At 48.1% G+C, this 25,219-nt stretch overlaps 1 protein-coding gene across 1 annotated transcript; it reads left to right on the top strand.

Moving 5' to 3' along the window:
• Positions 1-8,469: 8,469 nt before the first annotated feature.
• LOC123449997 lies at positions 8,470-24,945 on the top strand. Its single transcript, XM_045127391.1, is given in 24 exon segments — positions 8,470-8,725; positions 8,810-8,924; positions 10,735-11,000; positions 11,589-11,885; positions 12,757-12,900; positions 13,168-14,034; positions 14,114-14,722; positions 14,945-15,838; positions 15,945-16,553; positions 16,800-17,693; positions 17,825-18,391; positions 18,511-18,662; positions 18,757-18,802; positions 21,437-21,562; positions 21,682-21,735; positions 21,823-21,888; positions 21,969-22,029; positions 22,446-22,555; positions 22,659-22,909; positions 23,773-23,879; positions 23,958-24,025; positions 24,152-24,229; positions 24,328-24,450; positions 24,569-24,945. Coding segments are annotated over 24 exon segments (6,777 nt in total). The 5' UTR covers positions 8,470-8,614; the 3' UTR covers positions 24,731-24,945.
• Positions 24,946-25,219: the final 274 nt, after the last annotated feature.

Below are 25,219 nucleotides of genomic sequence, written 5' to 3'. Positions count from 1 at the left end.
GTCCTTTTGCTATTTTCTTTAAAATACACACCAAATTTCTTTCCCGTGGCAACGCACGGGCATATTTGCTATACCTACCTAATAATAAAGCGGCTATTGCTTCCGTCGGAAAACTCACCACATCATTTTAATAAAAAAGCCCCTGTAATTTTTGTTATTCAACCCGCGCTTCATCATTTATCTGCAACGCAAAAGGAAAAAACGATTCGCTGCAAAAAATTATAGCCGTACGCATCGCCTCCTCCCGTCGACTCTGGGCCACCCTGGCCTGTGCCCAGGCTGCCGCCACACCACTCGCCGCCGCGGCCGACCTCAACCGCCACCACTGCCGATCTCAACTCGCCCGCCTCCGCAGTTGTACCTCTCCTTGCTCACTGCCCCCATTGCGGCGCGCGAGCGCATCGCATCGACCCTGGTCCACCCTGGCATGTGCCCAGGCCGCTGCCATACCACTCGCCGCCCCGACCGACCTCAACCACCACTGCTGTCGATCTCAACCCATCCGCCTCCGCGGCCGTACCTCTGCCCGCTTGCTGCCCCCGTTTCGGCGCTCGAGCACAACTTCTGGATCAAATAACGCGACAGCTACAACGACTTGGGATGATGCGTCTGCTCGATGCAGAAAGGCGGCAACGCGCGGATAAGGCGCGTCGGCGCGAAGTACTTGCAGGTGGAGGCGGGCCTCCATGGCTCACACGGGGAACTCCGAGGTTATGGCGCGGCAACGGCGACTCCTTATGGCCAGATAGAGGTGCCTAACCCTTGCTCCCCTCATCGTATCCCCTCCTCCGGCAAGAACTCGTCATCTGGTGAGATCCCCTCCCCATGCCTCCAACCGTGTGCCAAGCACCGACAAGAAATTTTGTTTTGTGGGAATTTGTTTGCTGATGAATGAATGTATTGAATGTAAGATTGCACTGTTGTAGAGAGAGAGAATGGAACAACACCTTCAGTTTGTCATCTGATCCCACATTCTCTACCCCATGAGTGAAATAAGATAACAGTCCATTGATCAATTCACGTAGCCTCTTTGTTTTGTTTTGCTTGTCCCGCTCAATTTCTCATCATGGTGGAATTAACAATGGACGGGTTGATTTCTCAACAAAATAGGATAGGACTGACTACATTAGTTAGTTAGCTTATTATTTAATAAATCAAAATGATTAAAAAAAAATTAAGAGCGTGTGGTATTTTTTTCTTCCGTTGCAACGCACGGGCCCTTTTGCTAGTATATAACTATGCATGCATGCCTCGTCAAAACCAAATTAAAAAGATTTATCATCTATTTGGAGTGGGAAACGTCTTAAGATTGACAACATTCAAATGTGTTGTAATGATGCGAACGCTGAAGCCGGCGTTGACGAGAGTGGAAAGAAGGATAAATAGAAACACAGATGGAGTATTTATGTTGTTTTCTTTGATTTGGGTTAAGAACAGTACTCGTACATTCCTTTTGCAAAAACGTCCCTGCCTTTTCAAGTAATTAACCAGGAAAACGTTTTGTTGTTAAAAAAGAACCTCGTGTTTTGGGACATCAAGTTCACCAAGCTCTTCATCAATGGGCAGTTCGTCGACGCAGCTTCAGGTAAGCGGAGCTTCCTCTCTTTTTTTCCCGCGGGGGTCCGTAGGTGAGGGCGAGTCCAGCAGCATCCCGGCTCCCTCCGCCGGTCATTGTCTTGGGGTAGAAAAGCGAAAAATTCTTTCAGCGGCGCTCCGATTTCCTCGCCGTTTTATTGGTCCATCCAATCTGGAGCCCGAACTCCCCTGCATATCGGGGAATATATATATATATATATATATACATATGTATATGTATATAGAGAGAGAGAGAGAGAGCAGCTCCGGAGCAGGGGAGGCGAAGGCAGAGGAGGCCATCCGAGTAGAGGAGCACCATGCATGGAGGACGATCGACGCTAGGGAGTGCATGTGAGCGCGTCCCGCTGCTCGTGGGAGGCGCGAGGCACTGCCGCCGCTGTGTGCTGCGTCGTGCTACCTGCGTGAGACACCGAGGGATGAGAGCGAGGTAGCAGCAGCACATGGCGATGACGACGGCGGGATGGTAGCAGACGTGGAGCAGGGCAAGCGGGGAGGATGGGCAACGTGTGGCGGAGCTCGTAGCAGCGTGGATCTTGGATAGGCAAAACACGTGCGCCCAGCGAAGAGGAACCGACGTGCGGCAGTGCGAAGACGGCAGCGAGCAGAGGAGAAGCACCGGTGGCGAGGCCAGGCGCGCCAAGGGGCAACGTATCAGTAGTGGTTCCAAACTCAACTTATCATCAAAATGCTGGCCAAGCCACGTTGAGAGGAGTGTGGTCTATTGACCACACAAATTTTTGCTAAATTCTTTGTACACAAGTAGAAACCATGTACTTTTTTATGAATTTACTTAAAACACATGTCTTTGACATCGTCGATTTGAAATGAATTCACAGACTTCTGTTCCTGTCACGCCACTGCAAAATAGTACTCTTGGACTGCAAAAAATGCATTATATTTTAATACAACAGATTAGATAGTACAGTTTTTCAGTTTACAAGAAATTCCATATTCTTTAACCAAAAGTAATTACCTATTTACTGTATGTATTTTTTTTCTGTGTGATTTTCATGATCGATCTTGTTGATAGCTAGCTACGATGAGAGAAGGCAATGCATAATGTGTGCGATGTAGCTAGATAGCCAGGCCCAAAAGAACACACATGTAACGGATTGTGCTGTGTGTGTGGCAGTCTGCATAAAAAATATTCTCTACCTAGCTACTTCACATGGACTTGCTGGCCAGCATCTATAAATATATATACCCATCAGAACAAAGAATACTCGGCTTTTCTTTCTTTTTGTAGCATAGCGTTTGCTTCCACTTCAGGGCAGAAGAAGATGGATCATCTGTGTGGTGCTCGGAGGTAGCTCAGATGCATGGATCTGTGTGGTCCGGCCTGCAGGGTGTGGTGCTGATGAGGCCGCCCACGCGCGGTACTCCGGCGAGCTCAGGATTGTGTGGACCTTCTGGTCTCATTTTATGCAAAGTAGGAAAAGGCGCGGATTCCAGGGCTCCATGGCTCCAGATTTCCGCTGCTTATTGCGCTTTTTGCCACCCAGAAAGATCGACAAGATGTCTATCCGGATTGAGGTGTGCTAGCTAATGGTTGCTTCGTTCTTGATTTCGCTCCTTTTCATGTGCTCCACACATACACGATAGATTTTTTTTAGAAAAAGGAGGATTACCTCCGGCCTCTGCATCAGCACGATGCATACGACCACTTTATTAATAATAAGGCAAATAAATTACGGTTCAAACATAGTCTCCGCAAAATAAATCAGAATGAAACGTAAATATAAAAGTGCCACAACCGGCAAAATAGGCCTAGATGTCTACTCATCTATCCTATTACTGGACTGCCATCCAAACCGGTTGAAGATATCCCGCGCTACCGTCTCCCATCGGGTAGACCCAGTAACCAAAGGCTCCCTGATTTCCGCAGGAGTGAGTAATGACCATGTATGGATCAATGCCGCAGCTCTGTGTAGTACCTGCAAAAGATGTATGTTTGTATGTCTGTCAAAAACCAAATCATTCCTACAGTTCCATATGGCCCAAAATAGTGCACAAACTCCAATACGAATGTGTCTAGCTATAATCTTATCCACTCCATCTAGCCACGTTCCAAATAACATGTCAATACTGTCCGAAGGTATAATATTAAAAGCTATACGAACCGTGTGCCAAAGAACTCTCGCAAGTGGACAGTGGAGAATGAGGTGTGAGATGTTTTCCTCGTTATCACAGAAGCTACACCGAGTACTACCCCCAGTTTCGTTTAGCCAAGTTATCCTTAGTTAGAATCACCTTCTTGTGCACAAACCACAGAATACTTTGATCCTTAAGGGTACTTTGACTTTCCAAATATTCCTTGACTTGGGGATAGTAATAGTGTCAATAAAATTTAGATACATCAATTTGACTGTAAAAATTCCGCTATTCGTAAGCTTCCATTGCACCCTATCAGTTTCGTCCGATAAATGGATATCCATGAGTCTCCTAACAAGGTGTAACCAATCAGCCCATCTATGTCCAATCAGTGACCGCCTGAATTGTATATTTAGAGGATTTGACTGTAAGATTGTGGCTACATACGCATCCTTGCGTTGCGCAATATTATAAAGGGCTGGATATTGCGTGGCTAAAGGTGTCTCCCCAACCACGAATCCTCCCAGAATCTAGTACCCTCACCATTTTCAATAATAAATTTGATTCTATGGAAGAAGGATGACCTTACTTGTTGGAATTATGCCCTAGAGGCAATAATAAATATATAGTTATTATTATAATTCCTGTATCAAGATAATGGTTTATTATCCATGCTATAATTGTATTGAATGAAGACTCATTTACATGTGTGGATACATAGACAAAACACCGTCCCTAGCATGCCTCTAGTTGGCTAGCCAGTTGATCAATGATAGTCAGTGTCTTCTGATTATGAACAAGGTGTTGTTGCTTGATAACTGGATCACGTCATTGGGAGAATCACGTGATGGACTAGACCCAAACTAATAGACGTAGCATGTTGATCGTGTCATTTTGTTGCTACTGTTTTCTGCGTGTCAAGTATTTATTCCTATGACCATGAGATCATATAACTTACTGACACCGGAGGAATGCTTTTTGTGTATCAAACGTCGCAACGTAACTGGGTGACTATAAAGATGCTCTACAGGTATCTCCGAAGGTGTTAGTTGGGTTAGTATGGATCAAGACTGGGATTTGTCACTCCGTGTGACGGAGAGGTATCTCGGGGCCCACTCGGTAATACAACATCACACACAAGCCTTGCAAGCAATGTAACTTAGTGTAAGTTGCGGGATCTTGTATTACGGAACGAGTAAAGAGACTTGCCGGTAAAACGAGATTGAAATAGGTATGCGGATACTGACGATCGAATCTCGGGCAAGTAACATACCGAAGGACAAAGGGAATGACATACGGGATTGTATGAATCCTTGGCACTGAGGTTCAAACGATAAGATCTTCGTAGAATATGTAGGATCCAATATGGGCATCCAGGTCCCGCTATTGGATATTGACCGAGGAGTCTCTCGGGTCATGTCTACATAGTTCTCGAACCCGCAGGGTCTGCACACTTAAGGTTCGACGTTGTTTTATGCGTATTTGAGTTATATGGTTGGTTACCGAATGTTGTTTGGAGTCCCGGATGAGATCACGGACGTCACGAGGGTTTCCGGAATGGTCCGGAAACGAAGATTGATATATAGGATGACCTCATTTGATTACCGGAAGGTTTTCGGAGTTACCGGGAATGTACCGGGAATGACGAATGGGTTCCGGGAGTTCACCGGGGGGGGGGGGGACAACCCACCCCGGGGAAGCCCATAGGCATTGGGGGAGCCACACCAGCCCTTAGTGGGCTGGTGGGACAGCCCACAAGTGCCCAATGCGCCAAGAGAAGAAAAATCAAGAGGAAAGAAAAAAAAAGGAAGGAGGTGGGAAGGAAGGGGGACTCCTCCCACCAAACCAAGTCCAACTCGGTTTGGGGGGGGAGTCCTCCCCCCCTTTGGCTCGGCCGACTCCTTGGGGGTCCTTGGACCCCAAGGCAAGGCCCCCCTCCCTCCCACCTATATATACGGAGGTTTTAGGGCAGATTTGAGACGACTTTCCCACGGCTGCCCGACCACATACCTCCACGGTTTTTCCTCTAGATCGCGTTTCTGCGGAGCTCGGGCGGAGCCCTGCTGAGACAAGGTCATCACCAACCTCCGGAGCGCCGTCACGCTGCCGGAGAACTCTTCTACCTCTCCGTCTCTCTTGCTGGATCAAGAAGGCCGAGATCATCGTCGAGCTGTACGTGTGCTGAACGCGGAGGTGCCGTCCGTTCGGTACTAGATCGTGGGACTGATCGCGGGATTGTTCGCGGGGCGGATTGAGGGACGTGAGGATGTTCCACTACATCAACCGCGTTCTCTAACGCTTCTGATGTACGATCTACAAGGGTACGTAGATCACTCATCCCCTCTCGTAGATGGACATCACCATGATAGGTCTTCGTGCGCGTAGGAAATTTTTTGTTTCCCATGCGATGTTCCCCAACAGTGATATCAGAGCCAGGTTCATGCGTAGATGTCTTCTCGAGTCGAACACAAAAGTTTTTGTGGGCGGTGATGTGCGTTTTGCTGCCCTCCTTAGTTTTTTCTTGATTCCGCGGTATTGTTGGATTGAAGCGGCTTGGACCGACATTACTCGTACGCTTACGAGAGACTGGTTTCATCGTTACGAGTAACCCCCTTTGCTCAAAGATGACTGGCAAGTGACGGTTTCTCCAACTTTAGTTGAATCGGATTTGACCGGGGAGGTCCTTGGATGAGGTTAAATAGCAACTCATATATCTCCGTTGTGGTGTTTGCTTAAGTAAGATGCGATCCTACTAGATACCCTTGGTCACCACGTAAAACATGCAACAACAAAATTAGAGGACGTCTAACTTGTTTTTGCAGGGTATGATTGTGATGTGATATGGCCAATGATGTGATGTGATATATTGGATGTATGAGATGATCATGTTGTAATAGAAATATCGACTTGCACGTCGATGGTACGGCAACCGGCAGGAGCCATAGGGTTGTCTTTATACTAACGTTTGTGCTTGCAGATGCGTTTACTATTTTGCTAGGATGTAGCCTTAGTAGTAATAGCATAAGTAGCACGACAACCCCGATGGCAACACGTTGATGGATGATCATGGTGTGGCGCCGGTGACAAGAAGATCGTGCCGGTGCTTTGGTGATGGAGATCAAGAAGCACGTGATGATGGCCATATCATGTCACTTATGAATACTTATTTTGGGACGGAGGGAGTACATTTTTTGAAAATTTGGATATTTTTTGAAAAAATTAACAATTTGTAAAAATCGGGACATTTTAAATCTGGATAATTTTTTGTATTCTGAACATTTTCTGAGAATGAAATTACTCCCTCCGTTCCTAAATATAAGTCTTTCTAGAGGTTCAACTAATGAACTACATACGGATGTATATAGACATACTTTAAAATATAGATTCATTCATTTTACTCCGTATGTGGACATCTAGTAAAATATTTTAAAAGACTTATATTTAGGTACGGAGGGAGTATTTGTTAGAAATTTTAAACATCTTTTTAAACTCATTGTAGCACGCTACACTCATGCATGCATGCTGACTAGAGAAATGGTTGTTGGGGTGTTTACTCTTCATGCATGCTAAAAGAGTATTTAGATTGAGCTCATGCATTCTAAGGAGGTTATGTGCAGGCTACCAAACATTCAAAAATGGATTAAGAAGGAAACTGTTGAGCTCGTGCATTCTCTATGCACTCTACCAAACACACCCTACGTCATGGATGACTGAAGTACGTCGACACGCACCACATGACGCAGCTCCACCGGCCCCAACGATAGAGGGACGCCTTAAGGATGGGTGAGCATGCACCCTCTCACCTCGACGTCGGCGAGCATGTGTCCCGCACTGCTCGAATCAGGTCGCGGAGGTCACCATCCACCCACTACCGCACCTCCAACTTCGATTTCAAAAAAAAAACCTCCAACTTCACCCGATGCCCCGCCTCGTCGACGCATCACATCAAGCGATGTGCGCTCCTCCTGAACCATCCTACAGGCTGCTCCCCTCCCTCCTCATCCTCCACCTTCGACAACCTCACCTTCTTCTCCTCCCATCACCTTAACTTCTCCGTCGTCTTCTTCATCCGCAAGCCCCCTTACTCTACGGGAATCGATGTAGCTCGTTAAAGCATCTCCAACTGCCGCGTGATATAAGCAACCGCTCCGGACGCTCCAGCGGAGGCGTAAAAAACGGACGTGCGACATAAGTGGTTCAGCGTGCGGGGCAAAACGGCATCGCGCGCCTGCTCCCGCGCGCTGCACACTCGAGCGCTCGCGTCGCACCCTCTTCGGGCCGTGCTGCTTTCGCTCCGCCCACGCCGCTTTTGCCCCGACCGCGCCGTCGCCGACGAATTCGCCCGATGGACGGCCGCACCGGCATCCCCCTTATCCCTTCCTACACTTGCGACCCCTCCGTCGTCGTCGTCGCCAGTGCAAACCCTAGCACGGGGAGCTTTGGCTGCGCCTCCGCGACATGGTCTTGATTTTGGCATGATTTTGAATTTTTATGTCATGAACTTAGTTGGGTGATTTTAAACTATGCTATGTCTTGTTTTGATGTTTGAAATATCATCATATCGTATTTAAAATGAACATATTGTAAGCGTCGGCTGCTCGCACGCGCTGTAGTTTAGAGCGTTTGCCGGAGTGGGGCGCGCGTAATTTTTTGCAGCCTCATTCTTTTGTGATATTTATTTATTTTCACTTCGGGATTTTAGTCTTATCCTTTTCGATATTTATTTTCACTTCGGCATTTTGATGCATACATACATATTTTTATACCCGTATATGTAAGGCGTATGTTGCGAAACCCCCCGGCCCCGAAACCCAAAGCCAAGAGGGAAGCGCGTCCTCGCCCCGGTGGAGTCAGGTCAGATCTGGCAGCCGCCCCCCGCTGCGGCCAGTCTTAGCAGTGTCCGCCGGGTCGCCGCCGCCGGCAAGCAATGGCGGAGGAGGGCCACCCGTCCCGCTACGTCAAGCTCACCAAGGACCAGGACGCTCCCAGCGAGGACATCCGCCCCGGCGAGCTCAACCAGCCCGTCCATGTCCCCCAGGTGCGTCCCTTCCCCCCTTTCCTTCTCCCGCTCCTCTCGTCTCCTCTCGGCTCGTCTCACACCGTCGCCCGATCCGATCCGCAGCTCGAGGGCAGGAGGTGCGGCGAGTGCGGCCAGGTCCTCCCGGAGAGCTACGAGCCGCCCGCCGACGAGCCGTGGACCACCGGGATCTTCGGCTGCACCGACGACCCCGAGAGCTGTACGTGTTCCCGCCACCCTTACCCCTTCCCCTTTCCCCCCCTCCTCCGCCCGTCCTTCACGCCTACTCCACTCCAGCAAGTCAACCACGCTGCTTTGATTCCTTGCGGCCTCTGGCCGTTGGTCCGGGTCTGCCCGCGCCAGATTCGTGTCTCGAGTTCTTAGAATGGAATGGATCATGCTTGCCTGAGATCTCGTACGTCTCGACTTCTTAGGATGGAATGGATCATGCTTGCCTGAGATCTCGTACAGTATGATTTCATCGATACATTGTATCTTGTATGGACTGAGTTCATTGGGTTTGAGAACATGTACTACTAGTGTATTGGTTCCTTGTCCTGCCCTCAATCCATGCTGTTTGAGGCGATGCCGTGAATAATTTAGACATGCTGTTAATGGATCAAACATAGGGATCAATGGATCTAGCTCACTACCTTGTAACTCTGTCTATTTTTTGGCTGCTGAATTGCCGAATTGGGGTTATGCCTGACTTTGTGCTGCGGTTAATGGCGCTGGAATTTATTACAGTAAGGCTTATAGTCCTGGGATCGCCGAACTGTATGTACCTGCTGCTTAAGTGCATGCGTGTCACTTGTCAGCATCAGATCAGATATGCCAAAATGGTCGGTGGATCTACATTGGTTTGCTGGTTGACATGGTGATTTTTAGAGCAATCCTTTTGTATCTCCGTATATATACAATCAAAATACTCTCGTATCCATTGATTGGTTAATATGTTTGTTTTTATGACCTGCTACACTTATCCTTTACCTGCAGTCGTAAGGAAATCGTATAGTGGAACAGTAACCTGCAAGTTCTGAACCTCATTAACTGCTATTTGATTCTTCCACACAACACTTCACTTACTATAATCAGTGCTTTACAATTCTAGCGAAATCAATGCACCAGGAAAAATGTACATCTACCTTTCGAAATTATAGAACTGAAGAAACCTTTTTTATTGTTGCTGTTGTGTGTCAAATGACTAAGGGAGCAGTTGCACATTCTGTTACCACCATTCTTTAATATGGGCACTCTTCCTGTGTCTGATTTGGCCGTTGGACTCTACAGTCCTGCTTTGTGCTTTCCTTGTGTGCCGGGAATAAATAGGAATAAATGGTGCTAATTTCTGATAAATCACATGTCTAATGATGGATTCCAGTATTCTCTTTTTTGGCAGAAACTATTTCTCAGCAACTGCGAGCAGTACATGGTTTTGATTTTGTTCTGTAGAGCTTCCCACCTAGCTCTTTACCACTAGACTGGTTCCTTTGATTACTGCACACTACGACACAAAGTCCATGTTAAACGCATGCCTAATTTTCAATATATGTTCTGTACTTTAGAGTTCATACTTTTGCTTGAGTTCTTGGATGTGTACTTTTGTGTTCCTTTGTTGCTTGGTTAGTACTTGTCGTACTCCTGCTGTTGTATTCATATCCACACCCATCTTGAACATAAGAGAACCTCCTATACTGTAATATCTTAGGCTAAGCAAGAGAGGTATTAGCTTACTTCTGCGAAACTTGCCATGCCTTTTAGTGTATTTTTTTACCATTTACTTAATTGTTAACTGAGTCTATGCTCTATCTGTTGAATATACTATGTCATGGGAGTAGTTCTCAGCAATTTCATATACATCTGGCTTAATGGTACATTGGAAGCTGAACGTATAGATTACTTATTGACTCTGCACTTTATTATTCATTGTGTTCATTTGGATGATTGCCATATCTAGAATATTCTGTTCTGATAAAGCTTGCTGATGAAATAATATCTAACTGTCAGACTGTGCCTTCTTGTCATGCCAGGTCGCACTGGATTGTTCTGTCCTTGTGTACTGTTTGGGCGCAACGTTGAGGCCCTCAGAGAGGATATACCTTGGACAACGCCTTGTGTTTGCCATGCCATCTTTGTGGAAGGAGGGATTACACTTGCAATCCTGACAGCAATATTTCATGGTGTTGACCCAAGATCATCGTTTCTTATTGGAGAAGGCCTGGTGTTTAGTTGGTGGTTGTGTGGTACCTATACTGGCATTTTCCGTCAGGAACTCCAGAAGAGATATCATCTCAAGGTTAGAATATGAAATACCTGCACTGCTACCTTTCCTGTATCACCTACTCTTGCGTCAATATGCATATCAAAGTACCATTCTTAAATAGGGATTACTAGACTTTGTGCCATCAGTTGGTAGCATCCTGAATTAGCATGCCCAGAATAGGGACCTCTTGAGAATTCTCAAGAAAAAAACAATGCTTGTAGTTGTTGACTAGCTTTAAGTTCCATCATTTGTCCCCAAAAGCTGGTTGTGTAGTTGATCTACTTAGTGATCGCTGTGTGTATTGTCGCACGCCAACCTGTGTCACCAACCTCCTGATAGATCTCTGTACCTACTTAGTTGATCTACTTAGTGATCTCTGTATCTGTTGCTGTTGTGATTGACTGCTAGTTTTTTCTTGTCACCAGTCACCAGCATAGCATGCTAGCTCTGTGCGCATGGTCTTATAAACTGCATTCAGTCTGGTCTTCTTCTGTAGGTCTAAGTTTCGAACCCACTTTGATCTGTAGCTGTATGCACTTTTTTTGCGGGTAAATGTAGCTTTATGCACTTAATAAGTTAATAAATCTGTGGTTTGATGCTCCTGCTTGTGTCTTCCACCAGAACTCCCCGTGCGACCCATGCATGGCTCACTGCTGCCTGCACTGGTGCGCCAACTGCCAGGAGCACCGCGAGAGGAGGGGCCGCCTGGCCGACCACAGCGCTGTGCCCATGACTGTTGTCAACCCGCCCCCGGTCCAGGAGATGAGCATGTCAGAGAACCGCGACGCCCCTGCCCCTGCCAACCCGGAGAACGGATCATCCAACAAGGCTGAGCTCGAAGCGCGCAAGAGCAACCACGACGACGTCGAGGTCATCCCTCTATAGACCAACCAAAGAAAGAAAAATAAAGCCAACGGAGTTTCGATATACAGAAGAATGTTAGGATAGCATGATGGCTGGAGCGAGCGAGGCATGAGAAAGGAAAGATTGTCCGTCCGTGAACTTGTTAGTGGAATCGCTGATCAATGTTCTCGTCTCCAATCTTGAACCATTACTGTAACTCAACGAGGTCGTTAGTTTGTTATCTTCTGATGAAGGTGGTTTTTATGTGTACAATCGAAGAAGATAGCCAGAGCTAATTATTTGTCTGCTGAATCGACTACTTCAAATTCATTCACAAATACATGATGAGTTTCCATGTGGTTTTTTGGAGGTTTTTTTTGTTAGAAAGATGTGATGTTCTCTGAGTGGGGTGTACTACATGCCGTCATACGTATATAATATAAACACACCTCGTATTGTATATGTATGTATTGTATATGTATGGCAGTCTGTAGTGTACAATACAAAATGGATATATGTTTCCCTTTTTATGTTTTGTGGAGGGGTCTATCAAAGAAAAATGTTTTTGAGTAAATCATGTTTTTTTTAATACATATCAAATCATGTGGATTGTAGCACAGGCCCGCTACATACTAATTGGTTGGGCCACTACATATCCACGGCTCAGTACACGTACTAATGGATTCGCACCCAGGCCCACCGGTCCAGCAGAGCAGAGAAAAACAGAGCTGCTGGAATAAAAAAAAATCAGAGCAGAGCTACACTCGAGACTGGACTCGACCAGGTCGGCCGTCTTCCATCCCCAAATCCGTCGCACCGGACGCCGGCCGGCCGTCCCCGCCGCCGCCTCCCTCCCTTCCGCCCTTCCCCCCCCCCCCCCCCCCCAGGCAGCGAGGCCTCGCCGGATCCCCACGCCGCCGGGACGATGCCGTCTCTCGGCTCGGAGACGACGGGGGAAGAGGAGGAGGAGGAGGCCGACCGCCGGCGAGGGAGGATGATGGAGCTCGCGCGCGCGTGCGGCGAGCTGGGGACGCCCCCGTCCTCCCAGCGCCGCGCGAGCGCGCGCCTGCGGCCGCGGGAGGCGCCGGCGGCCACCCAGACCCAGGTATGCTGTGCTGCCACTCTCAACCTCTCTACCCCCACATCGCCAGTTCACCTGGAATCTTTGCTGATTCCTCCTACCGGCGGGCCGTCCCAACCCGGAGCATGCTCAAATCACACTGAAAAGAAGATACATTTCTCATAAAAACATGATTGGTGCTACAGTATACAGTGGTTGCATTGGTGTTTCCTCATCTGAACTTCCATCTGTGCAGGCCCTGAACTTCCTCTCCTGACCGCTCCAATGTTTTTGCAGTACGAGTTGGTCAAGAGACCCGCCAAGAGGAAGAGACCTGATGGGAAGCCCAAGCGGGAATTCAACCAGACCGTCAGGTGCTCGCTCAAGGAGTTCTTCGAGTGCGCGGAGCTTCTCAAGGACCGGCACGTCGCGAGGGTCCGCAAGGCGGGGTTCGGCGCCATGCTGGACAGCAAGGTCAGGGGGCTCATTAGCCGGCCTCTCATCGGCTTCCTCATGGGCAGGATAGACCCGGCGACCATGACAATGAAGCTCGGGGAATCAAAGGTCGTCGCTATCACCAGCGATGCCATCCACCACCTTTTCGGCCTGCCTAAAGGAGGGCGCACGGCCCCGAGGCCCTCGGAAAGCGGCCACGACAGGGCGGTGATGAAGCTGAAGCAAGAGCTCGGGTTTAAAAGGTCTGATAACGTCATGACGACGGATCTGCGGGGTCTGCTTAAGCGACTGGTGGAGGACGAGGAGAAAGACGAGCTGGCACTCAAGGTTTTCTTCCTGGTTGTTTTCATGAAGGTGATCTGCCCGGGGGCCTCCGCGCGGGTCTCTAGGGAGGCGGCAATGCTAGAAGATCTGGATTTTGATGAGATGGCGGACATGGATTTCTGCCAGCTGCTTGTCGATGAGCTGCAGAGAGGGGTGGTGAGGTATCAAAGCGGCAAGGCTTTGTGGCAGGCTATCACGGGCTGCGCCGCCGCGCCCCTCTTGATCTACCTTGATTGCTGTAACTTGAGGACAGTTTCTGAGTTGGATACACGGATCCCTCGAACCCATTTCATGACTGATGATAACCTTAAGAAGATAGCCAGCGCTGACTTGATTCAAAAGGGGGGTCCTGATACCCGGACCCGGCTTTACGGCAAATTACCTGTGAGTTTATTTGATATGTTGTTGTACTTCCCTTTTTATTTTATTTGGTTCTAAGTAACATTATGGTTTTTTTTTGAAGTGGAAGGCTCACAAGGACATAGTGTACTACGAATTAATTGTCGAACCAATTTGTTTGGTGCCACCAATTGCAAGAGGTGCCCCGCTCCGACGTCCGCCGTCGAAGAAGACCATTAACCCCCAAGGAGCAGTGGCTGATGACGCTCCAGTTCCAGACGTGGCGGGCAGCAGTAATGGCATCGGTCCCGAGTCCGAGAGGAGCAATGGTAATGTTGCATGTACCGCCCTGAATCAGATGGACGTGCTTCTTGCAAGGGCATGCGATTTATCACCCCAAGTGTCTATTTCAAGTGCCCGACTCAGCCACACCAAGGGCATTCTTCCACCAGGGCACGGTTTTGATGCTGAAGCCGTGAAGGAGGGCCTCTCGAAGGAAGCGACACTTCTCTATCCAGGCACCGAGGCCTCGCCGCATCCACGCACCGTCGAGAGGATGTCATCTTTGAGCTCGGAGATGGTGGGGGAGGAGGAGGTCGACCGCCGGCGACCGGAGGCGGAGGACAGGATGATGGAGCTCGCGCGGGCATGCGGCGAGCTGGGGACGCCCCCGTACCCCCAGCGCAGTTCGAGTGCGCAGCTGCGGCGGCCGGAGCCGCCGGCGGCCACACAGGTATGCTACTACTCGAACGGTCAAACCTCTGTACTCACACATCGCTAGCCTGACGGTGGACCGTCTCTACCTGGAGCGTGTTTTCATGTTCAATGCACATCGATAAGATATATTTCTCATAAAAACATGATTGGGGCTGGCTACAGTGTTGCATTGGTTTTCCTCGCACTTTCACATGTACAGGTCCTGAATTTCCTCTTGTGATCGCTCTTGTTTTTGCAGTACAAGTTCGTGAAGAGATCCACCAAGAGGAAGAGAGCTCGTAGTACTGCATATGAAAACGAAGCCGATACGAAGCTTAAACGGGGATTCAACAAGGCCGTCAGGTGCTCGCTCAAAGAATTTTTTGAGTGCGCGGAGCTTCTCAAGGACCGGCACCTGGCAAGGGTCCGCAAGGCGGGGTTCGGCGCCATGTTGGACGGCAAGGTCAGAGGGCTCGTTAGCCGGCCTCTCATGGGCTTCCTCATGGGCCAGATAGACCCAACAACCATGACAATGAAGCTCGGGGAATCAAAGGTCGTCACTATCACTAGCAACGCAATTCACCACCTTTTCGGCCTGCCTCAAGGAAGGCACACGGCTCCGAGGCCCTCGGAAAGCGGCTACGACAAGGCGGTGATGAAGCTGAAGCAAGAGCTCGGGTTTAAAAGGTCTGATATCATCATGACGAGGGGTCTGCGGGGTCTGCTTAAGCGGCTAGTGGAGGACGAGGAGAAAGATGAGCTGGCGCTCAAGGTTTTTTTCTTGGTTGTCTTCATGAAGGTGATTTGCCCAGGGGCCTCCGCACGCGTCTCTAGGGAAGCGGCAATGCTGGAAGATCTGGATTTCGATAAGATGGCGGACATGGATTTCTGCCAGCTGCTTGTCGATGAGCTGCAGAGAGGGGTGGTGAGGTATCAAAGCGGCAATTCTTTGTGGCAGGGTATCACGGGCTGCGCCGTCGCGCCCCTCTTGATCTACCTTGATTGCTGCAACTTGATGGAAGTTTCTGAGTTGGATACGCGGACCCCTCGAACCCATTTCATGACTGTTGATAACCTTAAGAAGATAGCCAGCGCTGACTTGGTTCAAAAGGGCTCTCCTGATACCCAAACCTGGCTTTACGGCAAATTACCAGTGAGTTTACTTGATATGCTGGTGGACTTCTATCATTGGCAGCCTTATACTTCCCTTTTTGTTTTGTTTGGTTATAAGTAACCTTATATCGTTGCTGTTTTCTCAGTGGAAGGCTCATAAGGACATAGTGTACTATGAATTAATTGCCGAACCAATTTGTTTGGTGCCACCAATTGCAAGAGGTGCCCAGCTCCGACGTTCGCCGTCGAAGAATGCCATTAACCCCCAAGGGGAAGTAGCTGATGACGCTCCAGTTCCAGCCGTGGCGGGCAGCAGTAATGGCATCAGTCCCGAGTCCGAGAGGAGCAATGGTAATGTTGCAGGTGCCGCCCTGAATCAGATCGACGTGCTGCTGGCAAGGGCGTGCGATTTATCACCCCAAGTGTCTATTTCAAGTGCCCGACTCAGCCACACTGAGGGCATTCTTCCACCCGGGCACGGTTTTGATGATGAAGCCGTGAAGGAGGGCCTCTCGAAGGAAGCAGCACTTCTCTACCCAGGCACCGAGGCCTCGCCGGATCCCCGCGCCGCCGAGAGGATGCCGTCTCTGAGCTCGGAGACGGTGGGGGAGGAGGACGTCGACCGCCGGCGACCGGAGGCAGAGGACAGGATGATGGAGCTCGCGCGGGCATGCGGTGAGCTGGGGACGCCCCCGTACCCCCAGCGCCGTTCGAGTGCGCGCCTGCGGCGGCTGGAGGCGCCGGCGGCCACACAGGTATGCTACTAGTCGAACGGTCAAACCTCTGTACTCACACATCACTAGTTTGGCTGCAAATCTTCGCGGATTCCTGATGGTGGACCGTCTCTACCTGGAGCGTGTTTTCATGTTCAAAGCACATCAATAAGATACATTTCTCATAAAAACATGATTGGGTCTGGCTACAGTGTTGCATTGGCTTTCCTCGCACTTTCACATGTACAGGTCCTGAACTTCCTCTTGTGACCGCTCTTGTTTTTGCAGTACAAGTTCGTGAAGAGATCCACCAAGAGGAAGAGAGCTCGTAGTACTGCATATGAAAATGAAGCTGATACGAAGCTTAAACGGGGATTCAACAAGACCGTCAGGTGCTCGCTCAAGGAGTTTTTTGAGTGCGCGGAGCTGCTCAAGGACCGGCACCTGGCGAGGGTCCGCAAGGCGGGGTTCGGCGCCATGTTGGACGGCAAGGTCAGGGGGCTCATTAGCCGGCCTCTCATGGGCTTCCTCATGGGCAAGATAGACCCAGCAACCATGACAATGAAGCTCGGGGAATCAAAGGTCATCACTATCACTAGCGACGCAATTCACCACCTTTTCGGCCTGCCTCAAGGAGGGCACACGGCGCCGAGGCCCTCAGAAAGCGGCTACGACGAGGCGGTGATGAAGCTGAAGCAAGAGCTCGGGTTTAAAAGGTCTGATATCATCATGACGAGGGATCTGCGGGGTCTGCTTAAGCGGCTGGTGGAGGACGAGGAGAAAGACGAGCTGGCGCTCAAGGTTTTTTTCTTGGTTGTTTTCATGAAGGTGATCTGCCCGGGGGCCTCCGCGCGCGTCTCTAGGGAGGCGGCAATGCTGGAAGATCTGGATTTTGATAAGATGGCGGACATGGATTTCTGCCAGCTGCTTGTCGATGAGCTGCAGAGAGCGGTGGTGAGGTGTCAAAGCGGCAATTCTTTGTGGCAGGGTATCACGGGCTGCGCTGTTGCGCCCCTCTTGATCTACCTTGATTGCTGCAACTTGAGGAAAGTTTCTGAGTTGGATACGCGGACCCCCCGAACCCATTTCATGACTGCTGATAACCTTAGGAAGATAGCCATCGCTGACTTGATTCAAAAGGGGGGTCCTGACCCCCAGACCTGGCTTTACGGGAAATTACCCGTGAGTTTACTTACTTGATGTGCTTTTGGACTTCTTCTCGTATTAGCAGTCTGTGCTTCCCTTGTTCATCATCATCCTTTTGTTTTGTTTGGTTCTAAGTAACCTTATATTGTTTCTTTTTTTTTTTGCAGTGGAAGGCTCATAAGGACATAGTGTACTATGAACTTTTTGTCGAGCCAATCTATTCTGTCCCGCCAATTGCAAGAAGTGCCCGGCTCCGGCGTTCAACGCCAAAGAATGCCATGGACCCCCATGGGGCAGTGGCTGATGATGATCCAGCTCCAGCCGTGGCGGGCAGCAGCAACGGGGTCGCTCCTGAGTCCGAAAGAAGCAACGAGAATGTCGCAGCCACAGCCTTGAGTCAGATCGACGTGCTGCTGGCAAGGGCATGCGATTTATCACGCCAGGTGCCCACCACAAGCGCCCGGCTCAGCCATACTGAGGGCATCCTTCCGCCCGGACATGGTTTTGATGCCGAGGCCGCAAAGGAGGGCCTCTCGAAGGAAGCGGCGCTCCTCGACCATCTGCAGAAGGCCACGTTCCACCTCCGCTCTTCGTTCGCTCTTTTTAAGAGCGTGCAGGATGACCGGTGCAGGCCTTACGAAGACGAGGCGAAATCGTTCACCATGCAGATGGAGGAGGAAGAAGCTGCTGCTGCTCAAGGAAGTGGAAGAGGAATGGAGACGCCTGCAGATGAGGTCAGTTTGGTGGCATGTATATATATGAACATTGACTCTGCTCTTTCTTTCCTTGTATGCCAAATGTGTGTGCTTCCTGATGCCTGATTCATGAAATTTTTTGCTTCTCTTGCGCGCAGCAGTTTGAGGAGAATGCTGATCACTTCATGCCCTGCGATGAGGAGGATGAGGCTGCGTCCCCGGTCTCCACTCCTCTGCAGCAGGACCTCAGCAGCGACACGGACGACGACGACGATGATTCCGACTACGCGGGGTAGCGCGAGGAGGCTTAGCAAATGAAGAGGTGGAGAAAACCAAGAATGCGGCCGCGGATCTTCCTCCGACTGACTGACTGACGGAACACTGTGCAAAAATGCTACGGTGAGCATTTTGCTGCGGGTGCTGTTTGGTTACAAGCATCTTGAGCTGCCGGCGTTTTGCTCGTTGTTGTGTAAATCTCCATCTTGTTGCTGAAGAAATGAGCATAGGCCGGTGAGATCCAATTTAGAGATGATGGGGCCGTCTATTTAACTGGTGCCTGAACAAAAAAAAAAAGCGTTTTCATCAGTCACTTTATTTCCTGACCGTTGGATCCTGATCCAACATCCAACGGTCTCCATCATGATGTGGATTGTTCATCTTCTTCCTCCTGGTGGCAGATCCTCTCCCCGCAGCCTACTCCGTCCCATCCGCTTGCCTCCGCGCCCTGTGGCCGGCGAGCGCTACCGCACACCGCCCCGCCCTCCCCTCAACCACCGTCGTTGCTGGCCACTGCCAATCCCTCTAAGCCCCACCCCATTAGGTCTTGTTTGGTTTTTCAAAATTTAAAGGGGATTGAAATCTTCTACAAGTCAAAATTTACCTTAATCCCTTTCAATCCACTTCAATCCCCTTGTGGGAGGGATTAACCAAACAAGGCCGTAGAGAAAACATCTGACGATCCCTTGCACCCTTTCCTATCCCTAAGGTCTTGTTTGGATTGTCATTCCCTTACCAAATACTACCACTGTAAAGATACGGACCTCGGATGATCGTTTTGTTTCCTATCGGAAATTGTTTAGCTGACAGCAAGATACAACTATAAATTAAACATCCCGGTATTGAAATACAACAATCCCAAGCACGGTCTAAGGCTAACTCTGACCCACCCTTCCCTATTTCTAAGGTCAACTCCAATGCACGATCACAAACGAATGATCGTTTGGCCCATTTTTCGTTCGTTTGAGGATGGCAATAAAGCCGCGTTCATTTGAATTTATAGATGCGTGGGCCATCTGTCCAACGTGCAACCGCATTTTAGACGCATCTCGTTCGCATACAATTTTTGCAACACGTCTTTTATTATTTTCATCAATAAATTTTTTATATATATTGGAGCACATCATCAAATTTTTACTAGAATAACAAGATTAAAAAATAAGAACTATAAAAAAAAATATATCCAACTTTCATAACTGTTTAAGTTGGATTAGTGCCTTTTCGATGCATTTATGTTGATTTGTTGAGTCTCGATCTTGCATGCTTCTTTCTTCTTCGAGTCAAAAGAAGTAGACCTTGCTTCTTCACATCTAGTCTCATCGACGAGAAGTGCACGAACATCTATTAAAACACACTGTCAATAGATCAATGTATTCTTGTTTCTAAAACCAAAAGTTGCATCCATCCTACACAATAAATATTTGAGCGTAAGCAAAAACGAGCCGAATCCGGGAGCGTAACCGAAGCTAAACTACCACATACCTCATCTTTTTTTTCACTTGACAAACACCCATCTGGGAGCACAACCGAAGCTAAACTAGCATATACCCCATCATTTTTGCAATTGATAAACACCCATCTGGGATGTTCCGACATTGTAGACTAGCGGGCAAGACCTTCCATGGACAGTTGTCGCACTTTATGAACGGCATCGACGCGCCGACGAGCATTTGGACCAGCACCGAGTCCGGACGACGGCTGTTGGTGTATTTGCCGGTGAACGGCGACGAGGTAGATCCGAACGGCTAAAGAGGGAGTCAGTACCTGCATGCAGCCTGGGGCGTTGCCGGGGATGTGTGGACCGATACCCGACCAGTCCATGGCACGACGCGGCCTCCGGCATCCTGTGTGAGCTAAAATCCGATCGAATCCGTTCCTAATCTGGCCGTCGAATGCACTGAATCTGGCGGCGGGGGTGGATAGCTCAGGACCGTCGAGGAAAGGGGATGGGATGAACTAGAATAGTGACTATGACGTGAATACAATTTTAGCAAAACCGAAGTTTTTTTATTTGTTTATTTAGTATTTTTCATGTGACCCGCCATGGATTTGGACTTTATGTTTTAAAAGAAAAATGGACGGGGTTTTGGATTTTGTTCACACCTACCCCCTTTCTTCTTCTTCCTCTGCACGAAAGAAACAAGAGAGAAAGCAGCCGCTCCCTCCCCCACCCCCACAATCTGGGTAAGGGAAGAAGAGAAGATGCGGAGGTTTAGAGTTCAGCTCCCATGGCGGCTCCCCGACCCCAACCGCCTCCTCCACCTCTCCCGCCGCCTCCACGCCTCCGCCGCCAACTCCGGCGCCGGCGCCGGCCAAGGTATCCATCCGTCCACCCCCCCACCCACAACTTCTCATGCTCTCCGCGGATTCTGCACTGCCGCCGCCGATTCGGGGCACCCACGAATGCGACGCCGCTGCTAGTGCTAGTGCTAGTGCTCGGGCGGGCGGGCCATGTTCCACTGGGCTGGACGCCTCCCGCGGATTCTGCGCTGCCGCTGCCCCACCGCGCTCCTGCTCCACCACCAGCCCTGCTCTTCTATAGCCTCTCATTTGCCTTTTTTTTGGGCTTGGACAGTGGTTTGGGCGGCCAACTTCTGCATCACTGATCTGCTACTGCGTTCTAGTAATTGCCTATTACAACTGAAACACGCATGCTCGTTAGTCTATCTATCTCTCTGATGCTCATCTTCTCATGTTTGACATCGGGATGTATGCTAACCATCGTTTGTAATCTGCGTACTGCCCTTGTTTATTTTCTTGCTCTGCACACAAGCACTTGTGCTCCTTTTGTTTCCCCCTCCATATCAGCGTGTGAAATTGCTTCTGCTTTGCCCCTGTCGGTTTTCAGGCAAGTTCCTTCTGCCCGGCGCCTCGGCGGCGGTCCTTCTCATGCTTGGCGTCCTACACGCCAAGCGAATGTACGACGACAAACAGGTAGGTAACCTGCGCGGGCTTCGAAATGTGCGCGGGCTGTTGGTTGATGTATGCAAGCCAAGCTTTAACACAGCATATTTGTTCAATGCTTGTGACGCTTTCTTTCTTTCATGACTTAGCTTGTCGAAAGGAAGGAGCAAGGAATCGAACCGGAATTCTCGCCAGATCTTAAGGCACTCTAGTTATTGTTATGCTAGAACTGGTTGTTTTTGTCTGGAAATTTGACGTGTGGCTGCGAACTGACGCCGTTTTTAATCCAGGCTTCGTTTCTGAGGCTTCTGCCACTGCGTTCCATGTCGCGCGTCTGGGGATCCTTGATGGAAGTGGTGTGTATTCTCTGTGGCTACAGAAGTTGTTTCTATATTCTTTCGCTGCTCGATTGATGATTTGATTCAATTTCTTGCAGGAGGTTCCGGTGTTCATGCGTCCTGCTATCTATAAAGCATGGGCCAGAGCATTTCACTCTAGTATGTATCTTCATGCTTGATGAATACTTAATTCTACAGGCTTTTAGGAAAATTTAGTTCTCCAGCCTCTGGTTGAGTTGACTTAGCAAGCATATGGTTCTTGCAATATATCATCCAATATTAGTTTGTTTTGCTCAAATGAATAATGTACAAGGAGCCTGATATGTAGCAGTTCCAACAAAACAAGTTCTTCAGAAAACTTTAAGCAACTACTAGCGCTTAATGGCATTTATCTGGTTTTCTTCTCTCGTCTGTGCTGTGTATGAAATCTTGACATTTATTAATGCCTATATAGCATATATCTGCTTTTCTTCTCTCTTCTGTACTGTGTATGAAGTCTTGATATTTATTATGCTTATATTTGAGAAACTTCATTTTCATCTTTGAAATCGGATATTGACTGTTCCATACTGTAGATTTGCAAGAACCTGCTCTGCCCCTGGAAGAATATCCTTCTTTACAGGCATTCTTCATCCGCAGTCTCAAACAAGGATCAAGGCCTATCGATCCAGATCCAAACTGCCTGGTAACTGGTAACAAGATATTATTCTGTATGGCTATATGTCTAATGTTGTGATGGGTTATAGAGTCGACACTTATCTGATCTGTGTGTGTAATTCTGTAATTAGGTGAGTCCTGTCGATGGGAAAGTGCTGCGGCTTGGACAACTCAGGGGTCCAGGAACCATGATTGAGCAAGTCAAAGGCTTTTCTTATCCTGTTTCTTCTCTTCTGGGTGCTACTTCATCGCTGCATGATACCGCAGAAAAAGATATTTCTGGAGAGCAAACAGAACAAAATGTGTCTGAGAACTCGAGTGCGAAATCATGGTGGCGAGTATCTGTGGCTTCACCTAAACTACGAGATCGAACACTGCTGAGGTATTCATAATTAGATTTAAAAGTGAAATATCTGAGATAATTGTATAAGCTGGTTTAGGAAAGGCAAGCATCATAGAAACCCTTCGGTTTATAGGGATGTTTTGCCTACCTTTTGGATATTTTGGCATCCTGAGTATTGCAACTACCAGGCCTGCTTTAGCCCTAGTACAAGCCCTTTTACAAGTGCACAGAAAAAGGAAGGCGTTAAGAGACCCTCCTGGCCCAACCCTAGACACTCTAAGATCCTTTTTCAAACCTGCTCTGCTCCCATTTAAGGAAAAATAATTTAATTCTGGACAAAAAAGAAAAGGAAAAAAGGAATTTATAGGGACAGTGTTACCCCCTATATCCCCTAGTTTATATTGTGGGAATAATAAAACAATTTAGCAGTCTGGCACACTTGCGTCCTCACAAAGTAAATAATGATTATTGTATCTGAGATGTATTTGCTGCCCTGTTAATTGATGCTTCCAAGTACATATATGAAGTCATGTTTGATTTACTGTCATGTACTTATGTTCCAGTAATACCCTTTTCATTTTGAAATTTGCTTTAGTACATGCATGGGGTCTGTTCTTGTGGGATTGCCCATGACATTTTTGAAGAGAAATCTACCTGCAAGTAATGCAACATACTGCTCTAAAGCTGCAATCCTAGTACCAGCATTGTTCTTTTCCAGAGTCTCACTAACAAGAAATTTTTTCTGTCATTGTTCAGATTTTTTTTACAAAACTTATTTCTCTTTTGTGTACTCTTTGTGTCTTCAAGTTGATGTGTTTCTTTTAAATGTCTCTCAGCACATGTTACTGGAACGTGCTCATTTCAACTAATAGTAGATATTAACTTCAACTCCTGCTTGTCAGCCCAAAGAGAGGAATCTTTTATTGTGTCCTGTATTTACACCCTGGTGACTATCATCGAGTTCACTCTCCTGTTGATTGGAATATTTTCAAACGTCGACATTTCTCAGGTTTGCGTTTATTTTGTTCTGCAATGTACCTGTGAAACTTTGTAGAACTTGAATATTACAAACATGTTGCACTTTCAGGTAATCTTTTCCCAACAAATGAACGTGCTGTGCGGACCATCAGAAACCTATATGTCGAAAATGAAAGGGTGATATCACTATCTTACTTATTTTAGCATTATGTCATAAATGCTGGCGAACTATAGCAGAGCTGTTTATTTTCAATCTTTCATTGACACTACTGTTCTTACTGAACCTGTCACTGTTAACGATAGGTGGTACTCGAAGGTCAATGGAAAGAAGGATTTGTTGCAATTGCAGCAGTTGGTGCTACTAATGTTGGCTCTATCAAAGTATCTCTTCTGTACAACATCTATTTAAATCTGTACCAGTTTGAATTATGCATCAAATGGATTTCTATATATATTACTAACGATTTTCCTGTTTTCAGCTGCTCATTGAACCAGAGCTGAGGACAAATGGTCCAGGGTCAATGATGCTTCATTCCCAGCCTTACGATGAGCGAGTTTATGAACCCGAAGGCAGTGGCATGATGGTTAAAAAGGGACAAGAGGTAACCGAAGCCCTAGTTTTACTGATGCCATACTTGATAAATTGCTTGTTACTTGAGCTGTTTACTGATGTGCTGCATCTCAAGAGCAAGTGCTGATGTCCATCCCCGCCTTTCCCAGGTAGCAGGATTCAACATGGGGTCGACTGTGGTCATCGTATTTGAAGCGCCTCTGTCCAAGGCCAGTGGGAACGGAACGTTCTCTCCAGATTTCGGCTTCTGCGTCAAGGCTGGTGATAGGATTAGGGTAGGAGAAGCCATTGGTCGATGGGGCCAAGCGTAGAGCTGGTTTAGTTGCACTGTAGGAGTAGCTGTTTTTTCCGGTTTAGAGTTTGCATTTCGTGCTGGAAATGGAATTTATTTTTCGGGAATGCAGGTAGTTCAGAGAGCTTGAGGAAGATGTCATGGTCTGAATTTCAAGTAACATTTTACTGGTACCGCTAGAAAATTTATCCGAAACATGAAAGATTTGAATGCAAGATGGTGTATTCAGGAATCCTATTTCCTAGGCAGATGCATATCGAAAATCACCATGAGGAAACGTACCAAATTGCAACTCTCTACACTGTTTGAAACTAACTATTCGTGTCAGGGTGCGGGCTATCTGCTTGCGAGCACAGATGGACCAAGATAAACAGTAAATTCATTAAAAAATGGTAAATAAGTTGTAAAAGTCACCCCAAACAAATATTACAAGAAGTCCCAAGCATCTAAGCTTGGGGATGCTAGCATTCCACCTTTTTTTATCGACAAATATCAGTTAGCCTATGTT

Source organism: Hordeum vulgare, chromosome 4H (assembly GCF_904849725.1).
Source record: "Hordeum vulgare subsp. vulgare chromosome 4H, MorexV3_pseudomolecules_assembly, whole genome shotgun sequence".
Taxonomy (NCBI): domain Eukaryota; kingdom Viridiplantae; phylum Streptophyta; class Magnoliopsida; order Poales; family Poaceae; genus Hordeum; species Hordeum vulgare.
The sequence above is the reverse complement of the archived record's forward strand: the minus strand, read 5'-3'. Positions and strand labels throughout refer to the sequence as shown.